The 18,247-nt window shown below is 34.0% G+C and overlaps 1 protein-coding gene across 3 annotated transcripts; it reads right to left on the bottom strand.

The window, feature by feature from the left end:
- Window positions 1–667: 667 nt before the first annotated feature.
- On the bottom strand, window positions 668–7,222 carry LOC100923779 (cytochrome c oxidase assembly factor 6 homolog). 3 transcript variants are annotated; one of them, XM_012547960.3, is made up of 3 exons: window positions 7,010–7,222; window positions 5,644–5,795; window positions 668–1,003 (listed from the first exon to the last, which is right to left on the bottom strand). In XM_012547960.3, exons 2-3 carry the CDS (start codon window positions 5,785–5,787, stop codon window positions 908–910), a joined length of 240 nt encoding a protein of 79 aa, XP_012403414.1. In that variant the 5' UTR covers window positions 5,788–5,795; window positions 7,010–7,222; the 3' UTR covers window positions 668–907. The 3 variants fall into 3 exon arrangements, with proteins under 3 accessions (XP_012403414.1, XP_012403416.1, XP_012403415.1); XM_012547962.3 differs by lacking the exon at window positions 7,010–7,222 and adding an exon at window positions 6,671–6,745; XM_012547961.3 differs by lacking the exon at window positions 7,010–7,222 and adding an exon at window positions 6,406–6,607.
- Window positions 7,223–18,247: the final 11,025 nt, after the last annotated feature.

The following is an 18,247-nucleotide window of genomic DNA, read 5'->3' as shown; positions in this document are numbered from 1 at the left end:
TCTGATGCCTAGTGTTTTCCATTATGCTTTAAAAAAAAAAAAAAGGTTTTAAAAAATGAATGTTAAAAATTGTTTTTATATGTAATTGGAAAAAATTAAAATTCTGTTTTTAAAAGGGATTATGAGAAAAGGGTATAATGTCATTTATAAAGTATAGTTTGTGTCCAGTTATTCTTTTATAACTGTTTTTGAAAACAGAGAGTAAGAAATACATAATCAAGAGAGTTTGTTGATAATTTTTTTCCCTTAAGCTTATCGTGACAATCATTAAAACATTTGTTTCAAAAATACAGAAATATGGCAGTCATGAAACTAGAAATAAAAACAATGTGAACCCAGGTTATAACCTCTTGATTTACATTTTCTTAAAAGAGAGACTACATTATTTATAAATTAACTGTTTATCAGCTGTCACGTAGCAAAATACTTAAATTTTACTCTAACATAAACCGTCCCCTTGAAATTTTACATTGTATCATATCTTAGAGTGTCTGAAAGTTTTTTTCATCATTCAAGTAAAATATAAACACTTAAAAGTAATAATTCTAAAAATACTTATTTCATCAAAATTCAAATATAGTTGACATCTAAAAAAAGAAAAAAATAACTTCTGTTTATTTACTTTGTGTTATGAAAATGAACAATAAAACCCACATCACAATATAAATTAAGTGTTCTATGTCACTTTATTCAAGTTATTCCCTGGATAAATTAAATATTCTAACCCAACAAGATTCTTGATCATTTCCAGTAATGTTGAGAGCGGGAGAACTGTGTTGACAATGAGTCCGATCAAATGCCACACTTCATAATTTAGGCAATCTGGTATTAAAAGAAATATTTATCGATGTCCACAAAGAAGTCTTAGTACTTGTAACTTTGTTTATTTGTTTGTTTTAACAGAGAACTATGATGTTGCTGGTCTTTCTGAAGGTTCAAATTGTCCAGCCTCAAATTTTTCTTTGAACTTTAAGTAATCTCTTCTTTTATCAAAATGTTTAATCTATTAAAAAGAAAAGAAAATTAAGGGAGTCAAAGTAAAAATAGGACAATTGCAGCCTGGCAAAGTGAGCAAAGATTTAAAAGCAGTCAATAAATTAAATCATTATCTGAACAACATGTCATAGAATCAAGATTTAGAGCTAAAACAAGCCTAGTAATGTTAAATCAGTATAAGTTGATGGAAATGTTTTCCTAAAAATATTAAGATTTCCTTAGAAAGGATAAAAATGTTTAAGCTTAAGATAGCCCGCAACAAGGAAGAGTTATTTATAAATAAGTATAACTTTAAAAAGTTAATAAGGGGCAACTAAATGGCACACTGGATAGATCGCCAGCCCTGAAGTCAAGAGCACCTGAGTTCAAATCCGACCTCAGACACTTAATGCTTCTCAGCTATGTAACTCTAGGCAAGTCACTTAACCTCCATTGCCTCAGCCAAAAAAAAAAAAAAAATAGTACAATAGGGTTGGTAACACCAAGATGCTTTCTAGAAGGTGCTTGAATACCTTAAGAATATGTTTCTACCCTTAAAAAAAAAATAAGAAAACCTGAATGAATATGATTGTAAATGATTTTAATAGTCAATTCAAAGTTACTATATCCAGATAAAACCACTTTTATATATACTATCTATTAACAAAATGAAGAAGCACAGATTTCATCTTTACAACTTTATGCTTACTATTACTTTTAAAACGATTTTTCAGTTGCCTTTTACAAACTAAAGTGACTATGCCAAAACGATATGAATACGTTAAATAAATTATTTTATACAAAAAGTACTTCACTTTGTAGAAGCTTCGTCATGATGTAGATGTGACTTTGGGCTCCTGAAGATTATATAACAGTGAAAATTTGGCAAGACTTTCTTTCCAAGTTAGAAAAAGCTACCAGTGGAAAAAAGCTGTGGCTCTCCCATTGTGTGAAAGGCTTCAAACGTGAGTGTAGGGAAGGAACTTGAAAAGCTATAAATTTATTTACATGTGAGTTACCATTTGTTCAGTAATATAATAATCCTGCTAAGCCACTAAGAAATGAGAAATTGGAATTCTGAGAACTATAACAACTAGAATAAACACAATGGCTACACGGATATAAACAAAACCAAAAGAAAGCCAAACTGATAACTAATGACCAGCTTTTGTCCCAGAGAAGAGGTGATGAAACACAATTCTACCTCAGTAAATAAATGAGACCAGAGTTACAGAATGTTGTATATATCATAATTTGTCAATTAGTTTTGTTTAACAAACGTCTTTGATTACATAGGAGGGTATATTGGGAAATGACTTGGATGATGATAAAACCATTTTTATAGTGCTTTAAAGTTTGTAAAACATTTGGCACTTATTTTAAAATATCCTTATTACAACAGGCCTGGGGGGTAGAAGCTATGATTATCCCCATATTACAGATAAGGAAAGTGAGCCAGAGACTTGTCTAGGATGACCCAGCTAATACTTGTCTGAGGCCAGATTTGAATTCAGGTTTATCCTTTGGGCCATCTAGCTACTAATAAAAAACCAAAGGGCATTAAAACTTTTTTTTTTTAATTTTACATATTTTTTAATTAAAACTTTTTTATTTTCAAAATATATGCATAATTTTCAGCATTCACCCTTGCAAAACCTTGTGTTTCAAATCCCCCACCTCCTCCCATCCCCTTCTCTCGATGGCAAGTAATCCAATATCTGTTAAACATGTACAATTCTTCTATAAGTATTTCCACAAATACGCTGCACAAGAAAAATCAGATCGAAAAGGGAAAAAATGAAGAAGAAAACAATGCAAGCAAACAACAAAAAGAATGAAAATATGTTGTGATCCACACTCAATTCCCACAATCCTCTCTCTGGGTGCAGATGGCCCTCTTCATCACAAGATTATTGGAACTGGCCTGAATCATCTCATCAACAATTTCTAAAAAATGTATTAAAAAAAGCTATAACATAAGTTAGCACTATATAATGGAAAGATCACTGGACTGAGAACCCAGAAGTAACTGGGATTATCACAAAGTTAATGAGTGACCCTGGATAAGCTCTTGAGCCTTCTGAGTTTGAGCTTCTGTATTAAAGTAAGGAGCCTGCACTGATGATATCTTGCTAACTTCTCCTTCCAGAGTAAAATACCAGATGGCTTTAATAGGCATTGGGGCTGGATGAAGAAACTTTATGGAATGATGCAGATTGGTACTTTTTCTAGACTTAAGAGCTGCCTATGGTACTGTGACTTTTTAAGATCAATACAGCTAGTCTAGGTCAAAGGTAGGACTTGAAATAAGGATATCCTGGCTCTAAAAACTGCTGTGCTATTTTCAATAATATGATTGAATCTCTTTATATTTAGGACTCTGAAGGGAGTGAGTTTTTTCCTTTCATTAAGAAATATTTTATTAACAACCAAAAATGGCCATTTCTATTTTATTTTTTTTTAAGAAAATAATTCACTGATATTTATCTATCCTGACAAAACTATAGGCAGAAATGATGTGTACTACTAACAAGTATAGTGTTTTTTCAACAGGAAATCTGTAAGAAGAAATTATACATATATGACATTTCCTTGGCTCAAACCTCATCACCCCACCTATACTTTGCCTTCCATTGTTATCTCTTCCACATCACTAGGGTTAGGGATACCAGTACTCCCTGTAGCCTGGAAAATCTGTAAAATTTTTTGGAACTTTGTACCCGAAAAGAAGTTTGAATTTTTTCCTTTTTTTTCTTTTACGGATAGGAATGGCTGGGTGGGTTAAAAGCATCTTATTGTAAAATTTTTGGTTAAATATTTGGTCAAAAGTTATATCACACAATTATATATATATATATATATGCATTTTTATATAAAGTTTTTCTGCATTTATATAACTGCATCTGCTACTTCTGCAATAGTACAATAAGAGATTAAGATCTAATGTGGAAATAAGAAAAACTGTTAATTGACTCAATTATCAAGAAAGTATAACTTTCAATTCAAATAATTAGTTGTACAAATTAGGCAAATACTTAAACTGACTTTCACTACTGCATTTTTACACTCTCCTGAAATGTCCCTTTATTTTTTAGGTTTCAAGCAAAATGCATTTATTTACAACTTGATCTTTAAAATCTTACTCAGTTCTAACGGGAGGTAAAGTGAGCAAAGTACAAATAAAGCTAATTGTGCTTATCCTATTCAACATAATAAAACCAAGAGTAAATAACACAACAAAGATAGCAGCCAACAAGCATTTACTGAATTCCTATTATCCAGGAGTAGAAGGTAAAAATTGAACTAGTTCTTGCCACAAGGAAGATTACTCTCTGTTCAAGGAAGACAACATGGAAACACATGAGTATCTCTGAAATATAAAATAAAAAATAAATACAAAGTAATTTGGGAAGGAAGGTATTAAGAGTTGGAGTATAGGGAGCGTCAGAAATGGTCTCAGGTAGTATTTGAGCTCTGCACTGAAAAAAATTTTAGCTTTTAAAGGGCAAAAGTCATACAGTCTATGCATAGGAATGGGGGACAAAGGGGAGAGAATAATGTGTGCAAAATGAACAGCAAGAATGTCAGGAAACAGGACTAAAGATTAAGAATATGATTAGGAAGGTTGATTGAAGCCCAGCTGTAAAGGGCTTTAAATGTCAAAGGAATTTGTATTTGTTTCTCAAGATAATGGAGAACTAATGAAATTAGGAACAGAGGAGTGATTAGCTCAGACTTAGGCTTTAGGAATAATACTTTGGTGGCTATATGGAGCCAAGACTGGGAAAGGGAGATCAATTAATTAATTAGGAGATTATAGCAATAGTTCAAGTGAGAAGTGATGAAAGCCTGGAGCCGAGGTGGAGATAGATGAGAAGGTTTTATCTTAGACAACACAGAGATAACATTTCCCAGCATCAAGTACCTCTTGTTATTTCTGTCTACCTCCAGAGTTCTCTCTCTTAACCTTCTTCCCTCTGCCTCACAGCCACCCCTTCAGGATCAGTGGCAAGCAAGAATAATTTTACTATTGGCTTGGCACCAATAGTAATACTTAAAAATTTTATGTTTTTCTGACATAGACTATATAACCTTTAAGAAAATTATGGAGAAGATTGCTGATTTATAAAAAATAAAACACCTGGTTTATTCATTAGATAACCATGGCATATGCTTAAGTGTGGTTCTAGTTTGGAACTACACTCAAATAAAAATGTTTGAAATGTGTTTTGTAAAAATAAAGTACTATATAAATGTCAGCTATTGTTAAGTGGTAATCAAGAACTAAGACCTATTAATAGAATCACAAATTTAGAGCTGAATGGAATCTCAGAAGTGATGTAGTTCAACCTCATTTTATGGATGAGGTAACTAAGGCTGAGAAGTAGATTTGTCTAGGGGCACAAAGTAACAGAACTTGGGATGTGAATCAAGGTCTTTTGAATAGACACTGCTAAGCTTTCCCTCTACCACAAAATACTTTATTTCAGGAACATGAACAACAATATATTCAGACATTTTCCCAAGTTAACAAACATTTATGAAATGGATACTCTATAGCAAGCACTGTACAAAATGATGTTTATAAAACATCAATAAAATGTATTAAAAATGAAGGTTTGCCTCCTTATCTATTTAAAAAGATAAGTAAATGCTAGCATTACTTACCCACTGTTGGGGGCAGCTTGATTCGAAAATGCTTCTTAATTTTTTACACTTAGAGGCATCATCGGTATTTTCATCCAAGCACTTCCAGTAGTCATCGCGAGCTCCCCAACAAACTTGCCTTTCTTTCATGGATGGCGCTGACATTTTTACTTCTATCATAGAAAAAAAGGACCATTTCCTCCTTTATTGTTTAAAAGAAGGCAGATTCCTAGTAGAATCTTACTGCCTAAAGTGGTAACAAGGAGCCAAAGTGCACTGAATTGGCTTAAGTCCAATATAAAGTTTCACCAATCAGTCTTTTCTCATGACTGTTTCAGAACTGACTGTTTCCTTCTTTTGTTATCGCTGAAAATTTGTTGGCTATAAGGTGAGAATCAGCGTTACTTTGATTGGCACGTTTCTTATTAGTAATCTGAAGCAATTGTTCATGCATTTGCTAATAATTTGCAGTTTGGGGGTTTTAGGGAGGAATCTGTTCATATCCTGTGGCCATTTATCCTTGAAAGAAATACTCTATCCTATAAATTTGTATTGAGGAGAGTGTGAACTTGAACTTGGTTAACTTTATGCTATATATAAAATTTATACATGTTATCTCATTTAATATAACCCTCTGAAGGAAGGGCTATGACTTCTCATTTTATAGATGAGGAAGGAAGATAAATAAAATTATTAGGGTGGAAGGATTAGAGATAATAAAGGCAAAGTACAGGTGAAGTATGAGGCATAAGGAGCTAAAATAAGGCACTTTACAATTACTACCTCGTTTAATCCCCTCAACAATCCCTACGGAGGCAATAGAAGATTATGTGATTAGCGCAGGGTCACAATGAGAAAGTGTGCGAGGCCCCGGGAGTAACCAGCCTACCCGAGAATAACGAGCATTTACATAATGCTTTAAACATTTTATCTCATTGGCTACAACCCCCTGACGCAGGGACTATGGTTATTCCCATTTTATAGATGAGGAAAAAGAGAGTATGAGTGTATGAAAATCAGGATCTGAACTTGGGTTGGCCAGACTCACGTCCAGCCCTCCAATGAGAGACGGATCCTTAACGGTTTAAGTAAAGCTTTTGACATCTCTCCGACCCCAGAGTTCACGAGGCTACAGGAAGAAACCCGCCACCTCCTCCCTCCCGCTTCCGCCCGCTGACTCCGCCCCCAGCAGCGAGTGGGGCCGGTGCCTGGGAAGCGGCTTTCCCTCCCCGAAAACGCGACTGTGAGGACGGGCTGGCCGAAAGGCGGTCACAACCCCGCCGTTTCGTTTCCCTCGGGGAGAGAAGCCTTCTCTCTAAAGACAGAGTCTGTCCACGCCTGCGGACTCCACCGCAATCAGGAAGTCATTACGAGAACAGTGCCTTACCTGCTTGGAGGTGAACGCCTGGTTCCGACGGCGTGACTCCTTTGAGCCACCGTCTCTGCGAGGCGGAGAGGGCGGGATTTCCTGTGTGTACTCCCCTTCTCTTTTTGCGAATGATTTCCGTCTGTGGCCGGAAGCTGCTGCTCTGGAGGCTGAGTTGGCCGACCTCAGCCCGGATGTTACGGAGAAAAATAGCCTCAGTGTTTAGAGATCGTGACGCGTCTGAGGGGCTTAACGTAGTGACCCCTCCCCCCTCCTCTTCACATCCTCCCGGCTGTGATTTTCCTTCTCTTTTCTACTTCCGCCCGAGACGGAATATCTTAACTCCGTTCTTTCCTAAGACATAGGGCTGGGGATGTGGGGAAGGGGCGAGCCCTAGGGAGGGGATTCCGTGTAAGGTGAAAGTGGTTTAGGAAACGAAATAAAATACCTTCTGGAAAAGGATTATGCTTCCAGAAAGTAACCTTATGAATTAATCACAAAGTCACAGCATTTAGAAATTTTGATTAATGCTTCTGATTTCTAATATCACAAACAGGCTAACCTTGACATAGTCATTTGTGAACTGTCCTTTATTCATCTGTAAAATGGGCGGGGGGGGGGGGGACTCAATCCCCCTTTCAGATGCAAGTTTACCAACCTTAAAAAGAAGCAGTATAGCAAACTCCCTCTACTAATCATCTTCCTTAAAATAAAAAAAAAAAAATCAATAGTATTTTACTTTTCCAATTTCATGTATAGTTGTCAACATTCATTTTTGTAGGACTTTGACTTCCAAATATTTTTCCTCCCTTTTTCCCTTGCCTCCTGCAATCCAATATAGGTTATGCATGCACTATCAATTTAAATATATTTCCATAGTGATCATTTTGTGAAAGAAAAAAGAAAATAGGATACTTCCATCTGCATTTAGTCTCCATAGTAATCTCTTTGGATGTGGATGGCATTTTCCATCCCAAATCTGTTGGAATTGCCTTGGCTCACTATTGCTGAGAAGAGCTGAGTCTATCATAGTTGATCATCACAGCCTTGTTACTTTCTAAATGTTCTGGTTCTTCTCACTTCACTCATGTAAGTCTTTTCAAGCTTTTCTAAAATCAGCCAGCTATTAATTTCTTATAGAACAATAGTATTCTATTGCTTTCATATATCATAACTTATTCAGCCATTCCCCAGTTGATGCATACCCACTCAATTTCCAATTTCTTGCCATCACAAAGAGTTGCTATAAACATTTTTGCACATATGGGTCCTTTTCTTTTATCGTTTCCTTAGGCATAGTTTCAAATTATAGAGCCCAGCTTCTTTAAACTGTGATTCATGAACCTATAAGGGCTCTAATAACTTAATGTGGAGATTGTAAAATTATGATTTATTATCAGTAAATATTTGTATACCTCTTTTTTATTCTTATATATCTATATAATAGATACACATTTTACCAAGAACTCTATAGACTCTCTGATAAAGTCAGGAAAAATTTTATTCACTATATTGCAAGAATTGATATCTGTCCTGAAGCAGGCACCCCTATTAAAGTGCCAAGATATAAATTTTTGTACTCTATGCCAAAATGCAAGTCCCTTCCCCAATTCCTTATTGCCTGGGGACTACAGAGGTTATAGCCTATCTTGAGTGCCTAATTCCTCTGCTGGAGCATGAGTCCACACCCCAGATCTTTTGGCATTTACCTTATTTAGTCATTTCCCTGTAAATGATAATATTGGCAGACACTCCTTACTTTAATTCCCCACTTTCATTGAGTCATTCACTTCCATTTGTTTAATTCTAATTTTTAGTGAATTATTTTCTTCAGTTAGCTTTTTTTTTTTTAACCTCTTTTGACTAATTGAACCTTTAACTGAGTTGTTTTGTTCATTTATTTTCCCCATTTCACCAATTCTGTTTTTTAGGGAGTTTTCTTTTTCTATTTTACCAAATCTAATTTTTAAGGAGCTGTATTTTTCCATTTTGCCAAATCTATCTTTTAAGGAATTTTCTTTAGACAATTTCTGTGTTTCCTTTTCCAAACTCCCTGCCAAAGCTTTCATTTCTTTTACCCATTTTTCTTTTCTCTTTAAAAATCCTTTTTGAATTCTTCCAAGATAGCCTTTTGATCTGAAGACCAATTCCTATCACCCTTTGAGGCTTCATTTAGAGATGTTTTGCCTTTAATGTCCTCAGAGTTTGAGATCTGATCTCTATTTCCATAAAAGCTATCTATGGTTAGAGCTCTTTTTGCCTTTTTGTTCATTTTTAAAGATTGAGGGCTGCTCTTAGGGTAAAGGGGAGATTGTCCCAAGTTTCCTCTAGGCGACAGTAGCTTTTTGCTGTCCTGGGGCCTGTGCTGCTAGCTTCCTTTTTGGATGCCAACTGGGTGGGCGTGGCCAAGTCCCAAGATATGCTGGGATTCAGGAGCTCACTATTTGCCTTCTGTAGTTGTGTGGGAGGTTTCACAGCTAGTCTGCTGATTCCCTGGCTTCTGAAGCAGGACAGAGTAGTTAACGCTGCTGTCTTTTGGCCAAGAGCCCCCTGGCATGTGGAGGCCGGCCTGCCCCGCGTCCCTGTGCTGTGCTTGATTTAGACAGACCTTTCCTGAAGTTCTTCCAAAATATTTGCTGAAAATTTGTTACACTCCAAATATTTGAGGGTTCTGTCACTCCAAAACCTGTTCAGAGGCTTGATCTGGTGTTGATCTGAGGGACGCCGGGAAGAGCTCAGACAAAAGACCTGTCTATTCTCCACCATCTTGGCTCTGCCCTGAAGTTGATTTTTGGAATTCAATTTTAGGACTTCCCATATTTCATTATTACATTTCCTAGATTTGGTCCAATATTCTAATTTGATAAGACCATTTTGAATTCTGACTTGTCATTGAATATATTCATTATTCCTAACTGTCATTTGCAAATTTGATAAGCAAGCAAGCCATGTATGCTTTTATCTAGTCATTTAAAGTTTGTTAAATAGCATAGTTAATTGATCCCTGCAACTCCTCTGGACACTTCCATACAAATTCATATTAATTAGACTTTTGTTGCTTTGCTGTTATTATTGTTATTGAAAAATTAAGGGGTAGGTAGATAGAATCATGGATAGAATCCTAGGTGTGGAATTAGGAAAATTCATCCTGCTGAGTTCAAATCTGGCCTCAGACATTATTACCTGTGTAACAAGTCCATATTTATCTCAGTTCCTCAGTTGTAAAATGGGGATATACCAGAAAAAGACACAGCAAAACACACCAAGAAAACTTCATGGACAAGTCCATAGTGTCATGAAGAGTAAGATTCAACTGAACAACAAAAGTAATTATATTTATGTGGGATATAGGTTTATTCCCCAAGCTTTCCTCTATAGTTAAGAAAGCATAAGTTATTTGGTAGTCCTGTGAAATTTTTTGAACAACAAAGTTAATAGTTCATAGATATATGTCTTAAAGTTCTAAAATGTGTTTAGCTAGGGACTTTTCCAGGATTTGAATTTCACCAGAGAGTTATAGAGGTGGATATTTATCATATACTTTGTCTGGGATTAAACCTGGGGTGGGAGGAAAATTGAGAAAGAAATAATAAGCATTATATTTATCATTGTTTATATCTTATATTTCATGTTTAAACATACACATTTTATCTTTGTTTCCTAGTACTTGAGTACAATAGGCACTTAATATTTGTTCAAGTGAATTTGCTTTATTGTATTTACTTAACATTTTTTGTTCCTTTTCAACCCTTTTCATCTCTGCAAGTCCTCTGAAAAACATCTCCAATTTTTTTGAAAGGAGACCGATAATTTTACAATAATAAATTCTAATTTGACTAGCTGAGGTCAGTTTTTGCTATTAAAACATGAATAAAAGGTCAATCCTCCACAATCTGCTTCTGATATACAGATTCCATCTGTTAAGAACTCTAGGCCTATAGTATTTTCTTAAGGTATTTGAAGCACATAAACGTTATTCGATTTAGTTCTTTAGGGCTTATTGCTAATTTTTTATATTAAACACTGGCAGATTTTCAGGGTTTTTAATGTGATGCTAGCCACCACCACACTTATATTCTTCAGTATAGGAAATATTATCAATTTAGTTTATTAACATAGATGGATTTTGACTTTATAGTGTTATTAGAACCACTTGCTAAGTGGTTCTATAAGAACCACTTTTATACCATGTCCAAAGGTGGCAATTTATTAAGCATCATTGTGTTGTAAATATAACTGCTATTTTGAATGTTTTTCTTTCTATGTTTGCTAAGAAGATAAAATGTAGTTTGACTATGTTGGATGTTTTTATGGACTGAATTAAACAACAAACACTAGGTATGTACTATGTTGAAAAGGCATTGTACTAGATTAGACAAAAAATATAAAGATGAAAAAAAAGATTATTTGCCTTAATGGATCTCATATTCTTCTGGTGTTGGAAGAGATACAGAATTTATATGGATGAATGAATATTAAGTCACTTGAAGATAAAATTGTAGCCTTGACATTATTTTCTACTCTTTATTCTTCTTTCCCTAACATGGCCAAATCTTGCTATTTCTATAACCACAACATCTCTCACATCTGATTCCTTCTCCCTGCTCACAAAACAATCACTTTAGTGCAGGTCCTGAGATTATTGTAATGGATTGGTTTTTTGGTTTCAAATATTTTACAACTTTAGTCCATTTTAGATATTGCTGCCAAAATGATTCTCCCTAAGTGATGATCTAACCATGTCACTATCCTGTCTAGTAAATGCCACATGCTTTCTGCTGCCTCTAAGATAAAATATAAACTCTTTAGCTTTTATATTCCTGCACAACCTAGCCCCAACTGATTCTTACCAGCCTCATTGGACACTATTTTTCCTTCTTGTACTCTTTGATCCAGAAAAATTGGCCTTCTCTCTGATCTTCAATCATGATAGAACATCTTCCATCTCCATGTGTTTAAGATGTAGCTCAGGAACCATCTTTTACATGAAGCTTTTCCTCCTTGCCATAACTGCTGGAGCCTGCCCTCTCACAAATTACCTTAATTTTATGACTACTTTTATTAAATTTTTGGTTTTATTATATAACGTTTAGATGTACTGGAATGTATGGTTCTCTCTGTTAAAATATAAGTTCATTATGAATAGAGCTTATTCACAATGCTCCATCCTATCTTTCCATCTTCATTGTATATTACTCCTCCTCATTTGCTCTTTGATCCAACCAAACTAGTCTTCTCTCTTTTTTTCACATAAGACATTCCATCCTGAGATTTCAGTATCTTTCTACTGGTTAGTTCCCATGGTGAAATCCACTCCCTCCTCATTTCTTCCTCAATTTTTTTTGTTCTTTTTGTTCTTTCAAGAATCCTTTTTGTTCTTTCAAAATGTTGCACATTACCTTATACATGAAGTCTTTCCTGATCTCCTCAAATGCTAGTGACCCTCTCAATCAGTCTTGTATTTATTCTCTTTATCTTTATTCAGCATATACATGCATAAGTCTTAGTCATTCCCTTCTCCTTAAAATGTAAGTCCCCTGACAATAAGGATTGCTCCATTTATTGTAATTGTTTGCTTAGTGCCTAGTGTGTGACACATAGAAGATACTTAATAAATGTTTTTTGGTTGATTGGAAAAGTGAAAGAGTAGAGAAAATTGGGGAATTTGGGAAGGCCTTCCTGAAGAGCTGAACCTTGAATTCACCTGAGTTGAACTTTGAACGAGGATAAAGATTTTGAGAACTATAGAAGAGGAGTCAGGGTATAAATCAGGCATGGAAAATGGTTTGTGTAAGTACTCAGAAGTGCTAGATGGAATGTTGTGTAATCCAATTTGGCTAGAATGTAGACTGTATGAAAGAAATAGAGGCATAAAGGAAGATTGATTCCAGATTATTAAGGGCCTTAAGTGTCAAGGTAAAGAATCTTTTTTTTCTTAATTAAAAGCAATAGAAAAACACTGAAGAATAGGCAGAGAGTGAGTTGGTCAGAAAACTAGGCAGATTATTTTTGCACCATGAGTTGGTCAGAAAAATAGGCAGATTATTTTTGCACCACTGTGAAGATGTTTTCTGTGGACTAATGGTATCAACTCCTAAATTTCTGCAGATCTACTAAATGAAATCTATAATCACTCAAAACATTTTGTCCTGCAACCAAATGAGTGAAGCATCCCTATTGTCCATACTACATCATACAATTGGTTGGTTGAAAGCCCATAAAGTCATTCAATTAGTGAATATATTTTTGAAGCCAATGTAGGTGATTAATGGATTAGCTGTAGAATTGAAATGAAAAAGAAAGTAGGTTAGATTGTATAGTATTGGGGAAGCTATGTAGTGTTTTTAATAACACCAGGCTTTTTACTATAACAACCTTATTTTTAACAATATTTTTGGGGAGAGCCTTTATGGATGTGAATCATTGAATACTTTAATCTTCAAAGAATCAAAATCATTTTTCATCCAAAAGACAATAGTGGTTATAAATAGCTACATCTTATGTATAAGAAGTAGAGTGAAAGATTAACAAAGATATATGTATAACCAGAAAAGTAAAAAGGCTGGTCATTTGCCAAGGGTGGGAGTTAACAAATGGCTTAACATTGTAGTCAATTGGGTAGCCACATAATGCAGAGATGTAGAGGAAGGCACTCAGAACATTGTGTACCACCTTTAAAGGATTTATAGAAGGATATGGATAAAAGTCACAGTATAAGAAGACATATTGAAAGAAATATCAATGAAATCACAAATTTTTCTAAATAAAAAAGTATTGGAGATGGAATAAACTGGGAATAAGAAAATCAATTATGTTATTATAATGGTAATGAGAGATGATGGGAGGGATGAAGTGAAAATAGATGCAAGATATAATGCTAACGTGAAATTAATTAGACTTGATAAGCAACTGGATTGAAACACTGGAACCACCAAAACTGGAAAAAAATACATTATAAAAAAAGTCCTTATGATTGGGGTTATTATGATGTACAATGGAAAAAATAAGGAATAGATAAAGAATGTTAGCAAAACTTTTTTCAGAAGCTCTTTCAAGCATAGTCGATGACTCCTGAACCTGAAATCTCCTAAACCTGAAATCTTTTAGCTTTGGTAAAAGCATCTCTTCATAAATTGTACCCAATAACTTATACTCTTATGGGTCTTTATTTAAAAGTAGAAAGCATAAATGTGGGTGACCTAATGAATAAAGAACTTTGCTTTTAATCAGGAAGATTAGAGTTAAAAACTAGCATCAGATACTTACCTGTATGTCATTTATCTTCTTTCAACTTCATTTTTTTTATATTTGGAAAGTAATAATAATAATAGTCCCTACGTTACAGAGTTATTATGAGAATCAAATGAGATAACTTACAAACCACTCTGCAAAACTTAAAACACAATATAAACATTAGCAATAAAACATTATAGAATTAGGATATATAAATCACATTGTGGTACATTTTTACTCAAAATATTCATCAGAATAAGAATTGGTTTAAATAAATGATCACTTTTACAAAAAGAACTTAATTAAAACATCTTTTTTTTGATATTTTTTGTTTTGATAGCACATTCATTTTTGAACATATTCTGTCCTTCCTTAACTATTCCTTGTAAAAGATTTAAAATAAAGAGGACAGAGGAGAGTAGGAGAAGTTGAGCAAAAATACCCAATATATCAAAGGAGAGTGACATAGTAATTCTCCATACCTATATTCTCCCCACTTCTTCAAAGAATGGGGAGGTGTCTTTGCTTTGCTCTTTTCTGGGGGCAAAACTTAGTCAAAACATTAGTCAGTATGCAGAACACAGTTTCTTTTTGGCTATTTTCAGTTTATGATGCTATAGAAATTATGTACCTTGTACTTCTAGTTCTACATTACTCTGTGTCAATTCATATTAATTCCCAGGTTTTTGAAATGACTAAGATTGATTCTATATATATATATATATATATTTTTTTTTTTACTGATCCTATTTATAATTAATTGATTTTGTTTTGTAACTCATTAAGTTATGGTTCTCTGTCTCTGAACTTGGTTCAGAGGTTCAGTTGGCCTATAAAGAATTGATCGGAGGAGATATTGATTTGGTATTTTATATTAAGTTTTTTAATTCTATTCTGTATTTTACATTTTATTCCTTCGGTAAGTGATTCTATTCTGTAACTATATCTCATATTCTGTGTAGTAGGCTCAATCCTTTTCTTTGTCTCTAAGTTAAGCAGCTTATAAATTTGAAAGTTCAACCTCTTTCTCTATAGATGGGTATATAAGCTAGCTTTCCCATGAACATTGCTAATTAAAAAACTGAGCATGGGAACAATTATCTCAGTAACACCTGTAAATTAGTTCTGTCAGGGGAGGTTTGTTGCTTCATATAATTTCAGACTCTGAGAAGCTTAACAATACCTGTGTACTATGCTTAAAAACCAAACCAAGTTGACCTTGCCCATCCTTAGTACCATCCTTATAAATTCAAGTGACTTTATCTTACGTACAAGTACCTTTAAGTCTGATGCTCCTGTCCAGTTATCTATACCTCCAGATGCAGCTGGCCCATAAACTCATAGAAGCATTTCTTAGAGAAAGAGGAGTAGGTCTGATGCTCACATGTGTTATATTTCCTCTCCTATGTAACCATAATTCCCTAAATTCGTGATACCAGTCTCATATCCAGTGATGTGATTTTTTGTTCTGTTCTGTGTTCTATGATTATAAAAGTATTGCATCCTCAAATTGAGGAGTCTGGCTACTCAAAGGGCCCCAGAGATTTATTTTATTATTAGGTAGGGGTTCCATTAATAAAACATAACTTTTCTCAGAGAAAACCTGCTTTGATTTACTCTTTTGCAATAATTTTTTATATTCATCCTTTTTTTTGTTGTTTTTTTAAAACATCTTTATTTTCCAAAATACATGCAAAGTTAGTTTTCAACATCTACCCTTGCAAAACCTTGTGTTCCAGTTTTTTTCCCCAACCTTCTCTCTTCCCCCTTTCCTAGACAGCAAATAATCCAGTATAGATTATACATGTACAATTCTTCTAAACATATATTTCCACATATGTCATGCTGTGTAAGAAAAATCAGATCAAAAAGGAAAAAAAAATGAGAAAGAAAAAAACAAGCAAACAACAACAATAAAGGAAAAAATACTATTTTGATGGTTATTGCAAATCAGGTATAAAATATCTGATTTCCTTGGGAGTATATGTTTAGCAATGGGACTCTGCAACAAAGAGTATGGGAATTTTGTTTTGAGATGATTTTTGTTGGATAAAACAAAATCTTTTTTTTAAGATGAAAAATTCATATATATGAATATATATACATAATATAAATTATATTTGTAAATATAAAATAAAATAATTAATAATAAATGAATATTAAAATAAATTAAAAATTCAATTTTATATTAAAATTTGTATTAAAATTTTATATCAAATTTTTTCTAGCTCCCTCTCCAAAAGCCACCCTATATAACAAATAATATTTTCAAAGAAGAGAAAATGTTGTGCCAAAGTTCCCTTTTGCTGTTCTGACTTAGTTTCCCTAATTGTCCTATTTAGTTATTCTGCCTCAGATTATAACCTTTCCCTCTTAATGTTTGATGAGATAAAGGTCTACCTCAGTTGCTTTGCCCCAAAACCCCAGACTATAATCATTCCCTCTTAAATGGTTGATGAGATAAAGGTTTTCTATCTTTAGGTTATGGACATTCCTTCTTAATGTTTGATAGGATAAGGGTTTATCCATATTAGATGTCCTTAGAATATCAGTAACCTCTCCAGTATCTCCTTCCATTGTGTCATCCTGGGTGCCTCCCCCCATTAGGTTGCCCCCATCCAGGTACCTCCCTCATTATGTCATTGTTCTTGTTATCCTATAAAAAAGCTTGCTCTCAGATACTTAGTGCTGGACTCTTTGAGATGATAGTCTTGTCCAGCCCTGGGACCAAACATGAATCCATTGGTCCCAGAATATCTCTCCATTTAATAAACTATTGAGTTGGTCTCTAATCTCTGTCTTGCTCACTTTCTCCAGCATTACAAAAGAAGTCAACAAAACTAAGAAAAACATCAAAAAAGTCTAGAAATATGTACAATCTGTTATATCAGTGGACGACTCACCTCTATAGAACAGTAGGATGGAGCTATTTTTTTTTTAATAGACAAGTAAATTCTTTGTAATTTTGCAACTTTATTTTATGGTTTCTCTTTCCATTTATATTGTAATTATTGTGTATATATTTTTTCGGGGGGGGGGTCTGTTTACACTGTATATCAAGTTGTATAAATATTTCCGTGCTTCTCTTTACATAATATTCATCTTTTCTTTTAACACAGTAAGTTCCATTATATTCAAGTGCTACAATTTATTTACCATTTTCTCAGTTGCTATGCATCTGTTTTGATTCAAATTCTTTGCTGTCATAAAAGATGCTGCTATTAATGTTTTGATATATATGAAGACTTCTGGTCAACAATATCCTTGGGCTATAATCAGTATAGTGGAACTCTGGGTTAAAGAGTATGTACATTTTATTAGCTTTTTTGTTTGTTTGAGCATCATTTCAGATTGCTTTCCAGAATAGATGGAACAATTCATAGCTCAACCAATAGTGTATTGATAAGTCTTTTTCTACAACTCTTTCAAAATTATTTTTTTCTTTTGTCATTTTTGATAGTTTGCTGAGTGCAAGTTTGTTATGATTTGTGTTTTTCTTACTAGTAATTTGAACAAACTTGCATGCATTTGCTAATAGTTCTTTTGAGAATTACTTTTTACTTTGATCACATGCATTAGAGTTTGACTATCTTATAAATTTGTATCTGTTATTTATTTTGCATATCAGACCCTTATCAGAGATATTTGATACCAAGATTTTCTCCAGTTAATAGTCATGTTAGCTGTGTATTCACTGTTTGAGAAATTCAAATATGTTGAAGAACAGTGCCACTGGATCACAGTGTAGAAGTACAAGAGAGTAAAGTATATAAGGAGATTGGAACAATAGGAAAGGACTAGGTTATGAAGGGTTTTAAAAGCCAAATAGGATTTTATATTTGATCAATTAAATTAGAAGTCACTGGAATTTGTTAAGAAGGGGATGACATGACTGAATATATATCTAGTAATCTATCCATAAGGATTTCTCTTTCACTTTCTCTTCCTTCCTTCTCTTCCCCATATTACATGAAGTGTCCTTACTCCTAAGATAGGCTAAACTCTCTACTTATTCATGTGATCCGA

Source organism: Sarcophilus harrisii, chromosome 4 (genome assembly GCF_902635505.1).
Source record: "Sarcophilus harrisii chromosome 4, mSarHar1.11, whole genome shotgun sequence".
Lineage (NCBI taxonomy): Eukaryota > Metazoa > Chordata > Mammalia > Dasyuromorphia > Dasyuridae > Sarcophilus > Sarcophilus harrisii.
Note: the sequence above shows the minus strand (reverse complement) of the source record. Positions and strands in the feature narration are given on the sequence as shown.